The sequence below is a fragment of the Mobula birostris genome, chromosome 2, assembly GCF_030028105.1.
Source record: "Mobula birostris isolate sMobBir1 chromosome 2, sMobBir1.hap1, whole genome shotgun sequence".
Lineage (NCBI taxonomy): Eukaryota > Metazoa > Chordata > Chondrichthyes > Myliobatiformes > Myliobatidae > Mobula > Mobula birostris.
Window position 1 is genome coordinate 32,039,175 of NC_092371.1, and position 16,874 is coordinate 32,056,048.

Genomic DNA, 16,874 nt, shown 5'->3' on the forward strand with positions numbered 1-16,874 from the left:
TTTTAGTATCTTCTTTGATATTAGTTTCCAGCTTCCTTTCATAATTCATCTTTTCCTTTCTAATGACCTTCTTAGTTTCCTTCTGCAAGTTTTCAAATGCTCCCAATACTCTATCTGCCCACTAGCATTGGCTTCCTTGTATGCCCACTCTTTTGCTTTTACTTTGGCTTTGACTTCACTTGTCAGCCACCGTAGTGTCCTTCTTCCTTTCAAAAACGTCTTCTTATTCTTGCACTTCCCTCATTTTTCACAGAAACTCCAACCATTGCAGCACTGCTGTCCTTCCTACTAGTGTCCCTTTCCAGTCAACTGTGGCCAGTTCCCCTCTCATGTTATTGTAAAACCAGAGCACCTGGAGGAAACGCAGTGGTCACAGGAAGAGCATACATAATCCTTTTCGCTTTCATTTCATGTGTCTTTAACTACAAACACTTCTGCACTATGGCATGGAACGGAAACTTGATTGCTGTAATTCACACATGAGATTCAGCAAAAGGAAAGCACAAATTTGACAACATGAAAACACAATCCAAGAGTTCATTGAGGAAATAGATGGTGGTGTTTTGTAAGAATGGTTTACTTTCAATATCAGCTGGTATAAGACTTGTGAAACAAAGCGGTTAATAGTTTAGTCAGGATAGGAGGTGAACGAGAATAAAAAGCAAATATGGGTGCTTAAGACAGTTTGCAATAAACTAATCATTTTAGCAAACTTAGACTGACATTGAAGTGTTCAGAGAATTTGAGGATGAGGATTTGAAATAAGAGGATTATGCAGTTTTAGCTTCATCCCTTGCCTATATGCCACACCAACTTGCATCTAGAATTACAAGAGACAAGTAACATGTGGGTCAAGCAGTTCTCAAGTATTGATTATTTCCAAAAGAAAGTTTCTGAAACACTTCACAATATTTTAATGGTCATTACTGTTAATAAGTACCCTGTCATCAACAAGTTGATGGTGTGGTTTGTGCGTGCCTGTCTATCTGTGTGTCTGGGGATGAGGAGGAAAGGGTGGTGGGAAATTGGTGATGGGACCAGGAAAGAGCATGGTACGAAACTTCTTTCACCACCATAATATCTGTTTCAACAAGGACAGGGTTCTGGGTATTCTGTGGTGAATTTTTCAAAGGATGTGCCCTTGAATATGCACTGGGACTAAAAATCCTCTATGGATATGATGCAGACTGATGAAAGATCTCATTAGTCTTTCTTCCCTTTTTTAAACCCTTATGTTTCACAAAACCTGCAATGAGGTGTCCGTTTAATATTAAAATTAACCTTTCATAATATGTATTTCTGTTCTTCTTTAGGGTAGAATTATCTCTAAAGAAGTCTAACATTGGTCCATTTGAAGTAAGTATTAATCAGACTTTGTACTTGTACTTGTACTTTTGACAACGAGAACTTTAAGTTCCTCCCTCCCACTGTAGATTCATAATTTCACTGGCATGAATGAAGCCTCCAAAACACAGCAAGAGCAAATTCCAACAAAAACTACAGAGAACGTCAGTTACAAAACATAGACTTTTCCAACATTATGAAATCAAAAATGTTTTTTTTATCCCCCAGGGTGAAATGCGAACTCTTTGGCATTTTATGCCAGTTGGAAAACATCTGACAAATGTCAGTCCTGCTCGCTTATCCCTCACCCTCTGGAAACGCTGCCTGCACTGCACTGAACAAAGCCTCCTCCCCTTGTTCTCTTTTCCAGCCCCTTCCCCAACAGGAGTGAGCAGAGTGGGTCCGAAATAGGGCTGCTTAGTCTAGCTGCCGAAATCCTCTTTCCGCCTCAGTCCAAGAGCCCAACGACTGAATCGAACACCCCACTACCCAATGTGCTTGTTCATGACTAGCGGCTTCCAGAAATTACCATTCCAGATGTACTGCCCCTTCATCACTTGTTGATCCCCACGGGACTTAATCCAAGATGCTAGGGTGCATTTTATTAATGGAGAACGCCTGTGCACGAGTTTGTTTAATATGGGGAGGCAGATGCACAGGCAGTGGTATGGAAAGCAAGATCACTGGGAACCCTTCCTGTTGCAGTCTTGTTCCACCTTCATTATTGTTGTGATGTGTCATCATCTTCTGCCGGCTTCACCATTGAGGTCTTGGTTGTATTGTTCCTTGTCTGGAATCTCCCCTTGGCCTCTTGGGATCTCAGTAATTCACAGACTTTTCCATCATAGCAAGGTGAAGCCCCTTGTCCACTGCAGCCCCACATCACAAAACCTTAGGTTCTCCTGAGGGCCTGCTCTGCTTTTCCAAACTCAACTGCATCCCACAGCCAATCTAATGCTGCCCCAGCCCTCTTAAACCCACAAGGCCCAGAATCCAACATCCCATCTGCCAGCCTACAGTATCTTGAAATTAAGGTCCCCCATGTCACATGGTGATTTAATCAAAATTTCTTATCTATTTGCATGTGATCGCTTTCTCCTCATTATAGCATGCTTTGTTCTCAGGTAAACTGTCTACAAGCTGGAATTGATTTCTTAATTTCCATTGTTATTTTACCACGCATTAACTGTAAGTAACCAAAGGAAGTTGTAATTTTTACTTGAGATTGTCTACATTAATTTCACCATTTCTTATCCTCAGCAGTACAAAAATCTCTCAATTGATTCAAATGTAAACTCTGCTGATAACTGATTTTTTTTGAGGAAGCAGATGATCAAGAAGATCAGTAGATCATAGGAGCAAGATTAGGACATTTGTCACATTGGGTCTGCTCCGCCATTTGATCATGGCTGATTTATTTGAGTCTCTACCCCATTCTCCTGCCTTCTCCCCATAATCTTCGACACCCACAGCCAACAAAGAACTTAGCAATCTCCATTTTAAATACACCAGATGACTTGACCTCCACAGTCAACTGAATTCCATAGCTTCTCCACCCTCTGGCTGAAGAAATTCCTCCTTGTATGTTGTAAAGGAATGTCCTTTTCTCCTGAGGCTGTACACTATGGTCCTAGGCTCTTCCCACTAATGGAAACATCCTCTCCATATCCGCTCTATCCGAGCCTTTCAATATTTGTTAGGTGTCAATAAGATTCCCCCTCATTCCTCTAACTCTATTGAGTACAGGCCCAGAGTCATCAAACGCCCCACATGTTAACCCTTTCATCTCCAGAATAATTTTTGTAAACCTCTTCTGGACCTCTCCAATCCTAGCACATGCTTCCTTGGGCATGAGGCCCAAATATTAAATGCTAGAAAAATCACAGGTTCAGTTTCAATACTGGACTGCAACAGGGACAATAATTGTTACTCATAAAGTGAAAATCAATTAGGATTCATATTCTGACTTTAATTGGGCATTGCATTACTAGAGTGGTAGAGTCATACAGTATGAAAACAGGCACTTCAGCCCATATCATTCATGCTGACTGTGGTTGCCCAGCAAGCTAGTTCCATCTGCCCTAATTTGGCCATAGCTCCCCGAAACCTTTCCCATACATGTACTCATCTGGGTGGCTTTTAAATGTTGCTAATGCTCCCACCTCAACCTCTATTTCTGGCAGCTCATTCCAAATACACGCCATCCTTTGCATATAGAAGCTGCCCCTGATGTCCCTTTTAAATTTCTTGCCTCTGATCTTAAACCTCCAGCCTCCTGCTTTCAGCACCTCACCCTAACCCCAGAAAAAAAAAAATGATTAAATGTTTTCACTCTGTCTATGCCCCTGATGAAGTTGTATACTCCTATCAGGTAACCTTTTAATCTCCATTGTTCCACAGAAAAAAGTCCCAGTCTATGCAGAGGTTTCTTGTAAATCAACCCACACTGTTTCCCCCTCCCCACAACGTCCAGGCAACATCTTGGTGAATCTTTTCTGCACACTTTCTAATTTAATAACATCTTTCCTAGAACAAAAACTGCACAGAATACTCAGTGTCAAAGTGTGATCTCACCATCTTATATAGCCGCAACATAACTTCCTACCGAACTCCTATACTCAATGAAGGCCTGCATGCCGAACACCTTCTTCACCACCCTGTCTACCTCTGACGCTGCTTTCAGCTAACTATGCACTTGTATTCTAGGTCCCTCTGTTCCATAATACTCACCGGGGCCCTACCATTCAATGTATAAGTTCTACCCTGATTTGATCTCCTAAAATGCAAAACTTCACATTTATCTGGATTGAAAGCTATTTGCCAATCCTTAGCCCACATACCTAGCCAATTAAGATGCCCCTGTAATTTTTATAACCTTCTGCACTATCAGAAAACTTACTAACCATGCACTCTACACTCACATCCAAATTGTTTATATAAGTTACAAACAACAAAGTTCTCAGCACCAACCCCTCTGGCACACCATTAAACACAGGTTTCCTGTCTGAGAAATGACCCTCACCCATCACCCTTCACTTCATACCATTGAGCCAATTATGAATCCAGCCTGCTATCTCCCTGTTAGATCCCATGCAATCCAACTTTCCAAACTGGACTGCCATGAAGGACCTAGTCAAAGATCTTGCTAAAGTTCATGTAGACAGCTAGATAAAACAGTTCATCAATGTACATAGACCCCTCAAAATTGCCAAGCAAGTTGATAGGGTAATTGAGTAGGCATATGGTGTGCTGGCAGGGATTCAGCTCAAGAGCCAAAAGTGATATTGCAACTCTATAAGCTCTGGTCAAACTAAATTTGGAGTATTGTGTTCATTTCTGGTTGCCTCATTATAGGAAGGATGTGGAAGGTTTAGAGAGGATGCAGAGGAGATTTACCAGGATGACACGGATTAGAAGGCATGTCTTATGAAGACAGGTTGAGCAAGCTAGGGCTTTTTGTCTTTGGAGTGAAGGAGGTTGCAAGATGATTTAATAGAGATGTACAAGATGATAAGAGGCATAGATAAAGTGAATAGCCCGAGACTTTTTCTCAAGTCTTAAATGGCTAATTCAAGGGGGGCATAATTTTAATATGATTGGAGGAATGTATGGGGGGGGAGAATGTCAGAGGTTAAGTTTTTCTACTCAGATGGTGATGGGTGCATGGAACACCCTAGCAAGGGTGATGGTAGAGACAGATACATTAGGGACATTTTTTAAAAAAAACCTTTCGATAGTCACATGGATGATAGAAAAATAGAGGGTTATGTAGGAAGGAATGGTTAGATTGATCTCAGAGTAGGTTAAAAGATCAGCAGAACACAGTGAACTAGAGGGTGCTGTCATTTTCTATGTTTTATGTCACTGTCAAAGCTTACACGTTATTTAAGGTCACTTGCAAAGAATCAATGTTTTCAAGACTGGAAGAAAGATCAGAAATAAGTACATTTCATCAACTTTTGGAAAATCAATATGCAACAATTTATACATTTAATTGTGCTTCGAGGCTCCACGCAGTAACATCATCAGTTCACAAGATTGCATCCAGTGTGGTATTAGGAAGAATATATCAATGTTTTTGAAGAAGGAGGGTGGTTTAGGGGTTGTGGATGAGAGGTGTACCATGAAATGTTTTTAGAAATTGAAAGAGAAATAAGTTGCAAACTAAAGGTATGGTCAGAACTGTAAGATGGCCTAATGTTAATTTAACAATTAAGCCTATCATACTTATAACTGGCACACAAACTATTGTTTTATGCAGCTGTCCTTGCCAATGGATATTCACTGCCTCTGATAGACCAGATCAAACTTTCCAACATTATTGTACAGCCACATAAGGTAAAGTGAGTTAAGTGAATGGTGCATCCCATATGATGCAATGTACAAAAGCAAAAGGAAATTACAGATGTTGGATATCTGAAATAAAAGCAAAACCTACTTGAATGTCTTCGCATGCCAAATATCAGCTTCAGCTAAAGAAGTAGGGTTAGCTTTCATCAGAACATACTGATCAGTAGCACTTGTATTTATTGGCCATGACAGGTGCCATGAGTGATCCAAAATATGATGTCTGCAGCAAACAAGTACATCTCTGAGGCAAAGCAGGCAGGTGCCATTTTGAGAAAGGTATTCACTAAGGAGTTGGACAAGGCACTTTTTGGTTTGGGCAAAACTAACATTAGACAAGAGCAAATCACCCAGTAATTCTTGGTGAATCAGAACCCAATATATGACATCCCAAAATGCATTGCCTCACACTTGGTGATTATAAAAGCTGATACCCACTATACTATATCTGCTGAATTTTAAAATATTTCTGGTACAAGAATTTTGCTGCATGCATTCATACGTCATCTTGCACAGGCTTTCAAGACTTTATTAAAATAAATCATTTACACGTGGACTTGTTAATTAAAAACCAAATATTTTTTGTGTACAAGTCACCACTTGGTTACATTTGAAGTGAGTCTCAGACAAACATCAACTACTAATCATTTGAATCAGCAACCTCCTCCTTGCATCACCTTCCTTTCAATGTCTGTAATGAAAACTTTAGTTCAGAATGCACATTAAAAAATGGAATTTAATTCAGAATGTCTCCATGACATTTCCTTTAAGGTATTTTTATTTTGAAATTTTATATTAAGTTTGATTTTGCATTAAAGTGTGTGTATACTTTCAAATTCCTAATTCCAGTTTAAGGAGTCAGTCGTGTTAACTGTTTCAGACCCATAGGGGTCACTACCGTACTGATTGTGATTTTGAACAAAGTATGTATAATGAATGAACAGACTTCGAATTCAAAAATTTCACTCATAAACAGAAAGACTGATGTTATCACTACTGACCTTATTTTGAATGAATTACATAGAATATATTATTTCAATATTTCAATTGCAATTTTAACATTGATTGGCACTTTAACATTATTTCTTCCAAATTAATCAGTTGTTAGAGTGTGCCTCCGCTGACACATTGGTTTTATGATCACTTCCAAAAGTTTATTCATTTTTCACTTGTTTTCTCTTTTTGCCTTTGATTCACCACCTTCATGGGTATTAGGTGTCTTTTGTTATGTCAACCAATGGTTATTCTTAATAGAAACAAAAAGTACTCAGCAGGTCATGTAGGAGACAGAAAAGCTAACTCTGTTTTATGTCTCCACAGCTGGATTACCGGCCATGTATTTCCAATTTCTTCTGCTTTTAGTTCAGATTTCCAGCGTCAGTTGATTTTTATTTTGCTATTCTTAATTCAACAATTAAAACATTTTGTTTATATTAGCAGTAAACTATTGAGGAGTTAGGATGGTGCATTTTATGAGTGACCTGGCAAATGATGGGACACAACTGAATGAAAAAAATGATATGAGCTCGTATTTTAGTATTAGAGAATATGGAAACAAAACATGTCAATGTAGCTAACACAGTATACAGATCAGATATTACTTAACTTACAATGGAAAATATTTAAAGGATGGATGACTTAATCACAGTCTTATTTTACACTACAACAGGAATAAAATCAGTTATTTTGCCAGCAGATACCATAAGGCCAGACAACTGAATGTAAGAATTTGAATAAGGGAGATATTGTAAATAATTCACAGTTGTGAAGGCTGATTCTATTTTGCAGTGAGAAAGTTTGCTTAAATGAAGCATGAAAATATGTATTATGAAGTATAATAAAAAGTACAAGAACACAGATCCTCCCCAGTGCATTAGACTAAATATATATGCATGTATGAACAAATTTTACTATTAAAGACTTCCAGGTAAATGCTTCCATGATTATTAAAATCTGTAATGTATAAGTAAATATTATCAGTTCCATGTGCTTACTGAGTTTCTTTTTTATACTTTAGAACTTCCTTCTGTTTGCCACAGACATCACCTATTATTGAACATCAACAGATTCGCCTCAGATTCAGCGGTCGTTAGCTGAAACATTGGGAAGAAATGACTTCAATCTCCTTTGTTTAGAACCACGTTTATCTGAAGCTGTTCTTTATTGCAATTCACACACCAAAATTAAACATTTCAGTATTTTTTTATTATTTCACTATAATTACCAATGACAGAAGGCTGATAATAAATGTGTCCATGCAGTACTGCAGACATGTAAGTTTGGAATAAGAAATGTTTTCAATGAATAAAGGGATCTCCATTTTTTAGCATTAAAAATAAAAAATGATTCTGATTTTAGAAATATGTTATGTTTTCATTGGCCTTAATTGCTTCACGAAACTGAATACAATGTCCAACATACCCTGTGGTTTTTGCTGGATCCATAACTATGTGTTTCCAGATAAACATTTGTCATTGCATTTGTCACCATCACTCTCTTTGACTGCTTCTGCGATCACTTTTGCTGTTTTTAGTAGATTAATACAAGGCCCTCTCTTCTGGTCAAGCAACAATAACTTCTGGCTTCTATATTTATTCAGCAACCTCTACAGAGAATCTATGACATCTCTGAGCAGTTCAAGCAGCAGAAAGGCTCTTTAACCAAATAAATGAAAGCACTTTCACTGAGTTATAGAGTGTAGAATAGTAGAAATTTAAGTAGTAGGAATTAACTACTTTTAAATCATCATAAAGAATGAAAACAATTCCTATACATATACGATTAAGAGAAAGAAAAAATATTCAAATTACATTTTTAATTTATTCCATTAGAATTATAGAGTACACAAACAGGCTCGTGACCATGCTGACCATCAAGTTCCCACCTATACTAATTTCAATTCTACCCGGTTTGTAAACTTCTGTGCCTTGGCAATTGAAATGCTCATCCAGATACCCTTCAGGTGTTGTGAGAGCACTTGCCTCCACCACCTTCACAGGCAGTGCTTTCCAGATTACAGCACCAACTGGGTGAAAAAAAAAATCCTCACCTTATATCTATGCCCTTATTATCCCATTATAAGGAATAGTCTCTAACTATCCACCCCATTTATCCCTTTATAAACCTGTATGCCTCCATCAGTATACTATCACCCCCCCACCTACCAACACACACATACACGCCATAATGATTTAAATGAACAAGAATGTATACACACACACACACACACACACACAAAAACACATATATATACACACACACAAGATTACTCAAATATTACTGAAACATTAAATACATCACCTTTCTTCTCCAACAATTGAATCTGCTATCAACTGGTCAATGAATTGCCTCCAGATGTTATCAGACACAAATTCCACTGTGTAGGAGTGGGGTCCAGTTCTGTCTTTAACTTTTCTGCATACCCACTTTTGATCACCTCTGTAGTCCCTCATCAGAAGTGCTTGTCCAGGAGTGAAACATCGAATCTCGTTGTTTGAGGAGACTTCAATATGTTTCAGATGTTTGTCCTGCATACTTTTTCTGTGATTGGATTTGAAGAGAACCAAATGTGAACGCAAGGGAAGACCCAGGGACAGCATAGCAGGTGAGTTGTTAGATGTGGTATGTGCTACATTATGCAAGGAGGAAATTGGCAAACTTCTGATTCAGTGTTAGTGCAGTGTGCTCTGCTGACATTGCTCTCAGTGCGTTCTTTAGGCTCTGCACCAAGCCATTTATAGCTAGGTGGTACAGCACAGATATAATGTGTCTTATTCCACTCATTTTCAGGAATGACTGAAACTGTTCCACCATGAACTGTTGGTTCATTGTCACTGACTAAATGTTCTGGAACACTAGTACTTGAGAAGAGGCTTCTCAACACATCAACAGTGTGCGAGGCTCTAAAGGAGGCTACTGGAACACTTCTGTCCACTTTGTAGCTGCATCCACTACGAAGAAATCGGTGCCCATGAATGGTCCGGCAAAATCCGCATGAATCCTCTGTCAGGGCAATGCAGGCCATTCCCAGGAATGAAGTGGTACTACTCTTGGCAGCTTCTGGACATGTGGCATCCCACACAGTGCATGGCAAGCTACTCGACCTGCTGATCTATCCCAAGCCACCAGACAAAGCTTTGCGCCAATGCTTTCATTTAAACCACTCCAAGATGACTGGCATGTAGCTCCTCCAACACTTTAGCTCTCAGCTTGGATGGTAGAACAATTTTCAATCTCCACATAAGGCAAGCGCCATCTAGGGCAAATACATCCCAGTGCTGGACAAAATGGAGAAACTGATGTTTCTGCTGCACATTCCAGCCATTTTTGGGTTGCAATGTAGACCCGAGAGAGTGCGGCGTCTCTTCTGGTTTCCCTCTGGATTATCTCTGCCATAATAGGAAGACATTCAATTTGCATTAGAGAGAATACATCAAAAGGAGTATCCTCTTTTGTAAATGTTTCTGGTGCTTCCTTTTCCAAGGACAAACGAAATAAACTGTTAGTAGTTCCACGACTCGGCGTCCTCTTGATTTCAATCTTGCAATTGCATCCTCTAAGAAACAGAGCCCATCTCCGCACCTGTGCTGCTCCTGTTAGTGGAAACCCTACTGTGGATTGCAAATGGGCACCAGTGGTTGATGATCAGTAACAAGGGTAAACTCTCTCTCATACAGGTACTGGTTAAAATATTTTACACCCAAACCAGACTCAAGGTCTCTCTGGCAACTGTGTGTATTTTTGCTCCACAGCATTAAGGAAACATGATGCAGAGGCTATGAAGTGTTCACTTCCATCACTCATGAGACAAAACTACACCTATACCAGAAGATGAAGTATCACAGGCAAACGTCACTGGATGACATCAATCAGAATGCTTCAATACAGTGCCTGACATCACCATTTCCTTTACCTTTTTGAAAGCCACCTCACACTGCTTTGCCCACTGCCATTTCTTCCCGATCGGCAGTAATGAGTTCAAGGGGTGAAGCACAATACCCGAGTTTGGCAGAAACCTGCATAGTAGTTGACAAATCCTAAAAACGACCTTAACTGTGGCACATCCTTTGGCCTCTCTTCCCGCCATTACAGACATTTACACCACACGCTGCACCCGTAAAGCCAACAGCATTGTGAAGGACCCCACGGCACCCCTCATACAAACTCTTCTCCCTCCTGCCATCTGGCAAAAGGCACCGAAGTATTTGGGGTCTCACAACCAGACTACGCAACAGTTTCTTCCCTGAAGCCATCAAGACTCCTTAATACTCAGACGAGACTGACATCTACATCACTCATTATATTGAAATTTGTCCTCTACTGTGCCTATTGTTTTATTATTTTTTGTACTGCCCTGCACTGTTTTGTGCACTTTATGTAGGTCTGTAGTCTAGTGTAGTTTTTGTGCTGCTTTACATAGTCTAGTGTAGCCTTGTGTTGTTTCACTTAGTCTAGTGTAGTTTTGTGTTGTTTCATGTAGCACAATGGTTCTGGAGGAACATTGTTTTGATTTTACTGTATACTGTACCAGCAGTTTATGGTCAGAATGACAATAAAAAGCGACTTGACTTGGGGTATCCACCACTGCTTGAAATTTCTCAACACACTTGTGTAAATCTTGTACGTCAATGGTGTGACCACAGAAAGTGGTGCTTGGTTTAAAGAATTTATACTTGTCACATCATGCTCTAAATCCATAGTCTTCTAATCTTTTTAACACATTTTTGAGATTTTGGAGATGTTCCTTGTCAATGGTACCAATGATCTCATCCAGATAACACTGAGTGCCTGGACAGCCTTGTAACATCTGGTCCATAGCTTTCTGCTACAGTGCAGGTGCAGACGCTACTCTAAAAATAAACCTATTATAGCAATAAAACTCTTCATGAGCGCTTCTGGTGAGGAACACTTTGGACTTTTCTTCCATTTACATCTATATGTAGGCCTCAGCTAAGTCCAGTTTGCTGAAGTGCTTTCTTCCAGAAAGGTTTGCAAAGATATCCTCTACCCTGGGCAGATGGTATTGATCTACTTTCAGTACTGTGTTGATGGTGTCCTTAAAATCACCACAGATCCTGACAGGTCCATCCTCCTTGGCTACTGGGACCACTGGCATTGCCCGTGGACTTCACTCAACCTTGGAAAGATTTCCTTCAGCCTCCATGCACTCTAGCTCACTGGCTACTTTATCACAAATGGTATAAAGGAACCAGGCGGGTTTTGTAAAACTTGGGTGTTGCATTTTTATTGAACACAATCGTACCCTTGATATGTTTCAGTTTTCCATGCTTGAACACTGCTGTGGCATCATCCAGTACCTTTCTTAATTTGCTTTCAGCTGACGCTATTGCAGATGATGTGGCATGGAAATTGTGGCTGGACCTCCAATCAAGTTGTAGTTCACTCAGCCAATTACATCCCCACGATGCTGGTTGCCCTGGTTTTACCACAAACAAGCCCATTGTGGCTTGTTGGATGTTGTATTTCACTGTTACGAATGTCATTCCCACAGGAGTTATCGGTTCTTAGTTGTTTACAGTCTTCAGTTTAGTGTCTTTGAAATGTTGTTCAAACTCATTTTGTGGAATTACTGTAACAGCCGAGCCAGTGTCCAATTCCATTTTAATTAATTTGCCATTCATTTCTGGTGTAAGCATATTATTTTTCACACTAAATCTCAAGTCCACACAGTCTTGTGTCACTCTCATCATTATCAGATTTTTCTTCAACAGCGTGTAGATGAGTGCTCTTTTTGAAACAGCTACTTGACTTTTTTTTCTTTTTCTCTTCTCTGTGCAGACGATTTTTATTTTTGTTTGCCCGACATACTCCTTGCATGCGTTCTACTTTGTTGCATTTTCTACAAGTTTCCCTTTTAAACATTCATTGCCTGGTGTAAGTGAGCTCCTGCCACAACAGCAACACAGCTTCTTCAGTCAAGGTGGCCTCCGTATCAATGCTGCAAGTTTGTTCACGCTCACTTTCATTTCTGACTGTAACTCCACTGATACAGCAATTTCAATTGGGCTTTTAAATGTAAGTTGTGCTTCAGTCAGGAGCCATTTTTACATGCTTTCTTGTAAGATTCCACAAACTAAGTGGTCTCTCAGTGCATTATTAAGACCATCATTGAAGTGACAATGCTCAGGCATTCTCTTCAATTCAGCCATGTATGCTGAAATGGATTCCCCGTCCTTTTGATTCCTCTTATGAACCCTAAAGTATTCTGCAGTCAACAATGGCTTTGGCTCTAAATGTTCCTGCATTACTTTCACAATATCAGCAAAGCTCTTTTCTGCTGGTTTGGTAAGAGCAGTTAAATTTTGAAGCAGACTGTATGCCAAAACATTCAGCAAAATTGGTACCTGTTTCTCAATCGCTATTTCATTTGCTTCAAAATACTGTTCAATTAGCTTAGTAATCATAAGCCAACTACCTATTGAACAATCAAATGCTATCGTTCCAATGTAGCCAGCTATTTCTGATTTTTAATGATTATTATCTCCCAGTATTCACTGTTTATGAACATTTGAATTCTTCCATTTTTTGCCTTTTAAAAAAAAACTTGATCGTCTCTATACATGCTGCAGTGCACTGTTTTCTTACTCGCAGTTCCTCACTGCACTTCAATAGGTCAGTAATCATCTTGGCTTTGTTTTAAAAAATACCTCATCACCACCATTGTGCTTTGTAACTTCAAAACATTAATGTAATTCAAAGGAAGACACGGGAGTCCAAAATGTGAGTCTAACTTTGTTCTTTACTTTAAGCGAGGTGCACTCGTATCATGTGGTCGTGCGACGATGTATGCAACTCACGTATTTATACGTATAACCCGTAATGAATTATTGAAACAAACGAAAATGCTTCATTAAACAATATATTTTAAAGATTACTCAAATATTACTGAAATATTAAATACACAAGAGTATGAATGGGATAGAGAGGAGGCCGATGTCACTAAAGCTCTATCACAAGTCAGGTGATTTTACTCTATAGATTGCAGAGATACCATCAGTCTTTTCCCTCTTGCATTGCCTGCTGGTCCATTGCAACTTAGTTATCATTTTTCGGTTCCTCTTCGTTTAGCTTTACATTTACATTCAGTCTCTATTGTAACACAATCTCAGAGTATTTCAGTCTGACTATTATCAGTCTCAGAGTATTTTGCTCTGGGTGTCGGATGTGGGAATGCTGGGAATCCTCCAGTCTCCCAGATGGCCATATCCACACCAGGTGAACCGAGATGCAGCTCCTGAGAGACCGTGTTAAGGATCTGGAGCTGCGGCTCAATGATCTACAGCTTATTAGGGAGACTGAACAGGAGAGAGAGAGGAGCTACAGGGAGTTACTCGCCCCGAGGAGTTAGATAAGTGGGTGACGGTCAAGGAAGCAAGGGAAAAAGCTCAGATAGTAGGAAGCACACCTGTGGCCACCCCCTCAGTAATCGTTGTTTTGTTTTGGATGCGGTTGAGAGAGATGACTTGACGGAGGACGACCACGGCAATCAGGTCTCTGGCACTGAGCTTGGTTCCGTGTTGCAGGAGGGAAAGAGGAAGCTGAGGAATGCAGTAGTCATAGAGGATTCCATAGTGAGGGGAACAGACAGGAGGTTCTGTCAGCCTGATAGAGATACCCGCATAGTGTGTTGCCTCCCAAGTCCTAGCGTTCGGGATCAGGGGGATCTCATAGAAACATTCCAAAGTTAAAAGGTCTGAACAGATTAGATATGGCAAAGTTATTTCCCATGTAGGAGATTCTAGGACAAGAGGGCACAACTTCAGGATTGAAGGACGTCCTTTTAGAACTGAGATGTACCTGATCTCTCAACATAACGTGTATCCTTGGATGTTAAGCTCCCTTTTGTGCTCTTCTTTCAACCACGACTCAGTGACGCCCACAATATCATCCCTGCCAATGTCTAATTGTGCTACAAGACTATCTCCATTATTTTGTATACTGTGTGCATTCAAATATAACATCTCCAGTCCTGTATTCAGCACCATTTAGGAAGCATCCTGTGCATTTGGTACACATACAGTATAAACCAAAACTTTAAAATAAGTTTCAAGTTCCTAATCGTCAACATCTTAGAGAAACCAACAAGTTAGTGAAATTACGAAGAAGGCACGCCAGTTGCTGTTCTTCATTAGGAATCTGAGTAGGTTTGGTATGCCACCAAACACCCCAACAAATTTCTACAAATGTACCAAGGAGAGTTTTAAAGCCTGGTGTGAAGACGTCAATGCACCAGATCTAAAGAGACCACAAGGTGTTGTAGACTCAGTCAGCTCTCCCCACCAACGAGAACACCTGAAAAAGGTGGTCCCTATAGAAGGCAGCATTCAGCATTAAAGACCTTCACCATCAAGGGAACTCAAAAGTTTTAGGAACAGCTTCTTCCACTTGGCTATCATATTTCTGTATGGTCCATTAACCCATGAACAGTACCTCACTATCTCTTCCTGCTCTATTTATTGTTTTAATTTACAGTCATTTTATATCTTTGCATTATACCACTTCTGCAAAACAACAAAAAATGTTATATGTCAGAGATAATAAAACCTGATTCTGCAACCCCGCCCCGTCAACAGATATGTCCCGCAGCGTCGACTATTCATTTCCCTCCACAAATGTTGCCTGACTTACTGAGTTCCTCCTTCAGTTTATGTGTGTTGCTTAAAATCTCCAATATCTGAAGGACATCTAGTGTCTTTGACGGGTCACCGGTATAGACATTGCGGTAAGCCAAAGTTGGGTGCACTAGGACTAGGGGAAGGGGAGAGCGAGAAGACGGTCTTCCTTTACTAAGATGGCGGCAAAAGGTTAACGACGCGCCAAATACACGACCCAATCGCAAGATCTCGCGATGATACGACGCGGTTGTCGAGGGAGGCGCTACTGACGCCATGAGGCCTACCGAGGCTGTGAGGTGGTTGTTCCATTCTAGCCCAGCGGCTGCGAAGGGTGGTTTTGGATGTGTACCCCGAATTTCGGCGGCCAAGGCCGCCGCCGCCGCCGCGATCCGACGCCGACCGCCTTTAGGTGTTGTTCCGTTTGCCAGGCTATCAGATGGGCCTGGTCTCCGGGAGTTCCTTCGGTCGCCGGCCGGGAGCGGGGCAGCGGTGATGGTGAAGTGTCCTGACGAGGAGTCGCCGCCCCCCTACCTGAGCGGGGAGCCGGAGCCCGGTGGCGATCGAACTGGTGAGTGCCCCATAATTAATCTACCAGCTCTCCACATCGCCGCCCCTACCCACTTTGAAGTAGAGTTCACCTTGAAACCTCTTTACATCCTCGCTATCCATTAAAACTCCTGGTTAAATTCAAATTACAATATTTGGTTCCTTTACTTTGATTGCCAAGGCCAAGCATAGATATAATTTGGATCAGGCCAGGCGAATAGCGAGTTAGTTGCAAGCCCCAAGTCTCTTCTGTATGTTTTGAAGAATCAAATTGAGAAGGTACTGGACAGGTTAGAATAAAACTTGTGTCCTTACGGAGACCAACCAGAGTGGCTGAGCTACTTCAATACAGTTTTGTATTTAAGGTGAACAAGTCAACTACAAATCAAACCATGAATTAAGACCAGTATCTGCTAGCCATCTTACGTCTTGTACATGTGATGAAACATGTATAAAACCAGATTTGTCCCATCCCTAGAGGTTGGAAGAATGCTCCTTATAACGCAGTGACACTTGTCAAAGGTGATGATATCTGCTTCTGGTTTTGATCCTTGATTGTAACATTTGATTTGTTTTGTTGTCATTTTCAGTGTACTTTGAAACCTATGGGTGTCAAATGAACGTTAACGACACAGAAATTGCTTGGTCTATCCTCCAGAAAAATGGTTATAAGAAAGCCAACAGCTGTGCAGAGGTAATCTGTATTGTCATAAATTCGTTATTAATTAACATTTCTAATTGTAGCTATTATTTGCAGATATAGAGCATTATAATTACAGCATATATTTTTGAAATAAATGTTAAGATTAACCGTATTGTTAATTAAGCTGTCATCGTTTGGTGTGGGTTAGATGAGAACAACGGCTGAAAATTAACTGTTAAGAATTAAGCTCAGTGACTGCCTTCTTTGCGTCAGATTGTCAGACCAGAATTTAATTTTGCCATTTACTTGTATCTTTTTTAAATCTCAAAATGCTGGTAAATATCAGAAAACAAACACTC

The 16,874-nt window shown here is 40.3% G+C and overlaps 1 protein-coding gene and 1 long non-coding RNA gene across 2 annotated transcripts in view; both read left to right on the plus strand.

Moving 5' to 3' along the window:
• The first annotated feature begins 288 nt into the window (after positions 1 to 288).
• Positions 289 to 7,996, plus strand: LOC140208152 (uncharacterized). Its single transcript, XR_011888673.1, has 5 exons — positions 289 to 565; positions 1,314 to 1,356; positions 2,469 to 2,532; positions 5,606 to 5,682; positions 7,709 to 7,996. It is a non-coding gene; the product is annotated as an uncharacterized lncRNA (long non-coding RNA).
• A 7,575-nt stretch (positions 7,997 to 15,571) lies between these two features.
• The window catches only part of cdk5rap1 (CDK5 regulatory subunit associated protein 1), a 32,536-nt gene continuing 31,233 nt past the window's right edge, over positions 15,572 to 16,874 (plus strand). Inside the window, exons 1-2 of the mRNA XM_072239639.1 lie at positions 15,572 to 15,894; positions 16,463 to 16,566. Of these exons, the coding sequence (XP_072095740.1) occupies positions 15,600 to 15,894; positions 16,463 to 16,566 (399 nt within the window). The 5' untranslated portion in view covers positions 15,572 to 15,599. The remainder of the gene's footprint in view (positions 15,895 to 16,462; positions 16,567 to 16,874) is intronic.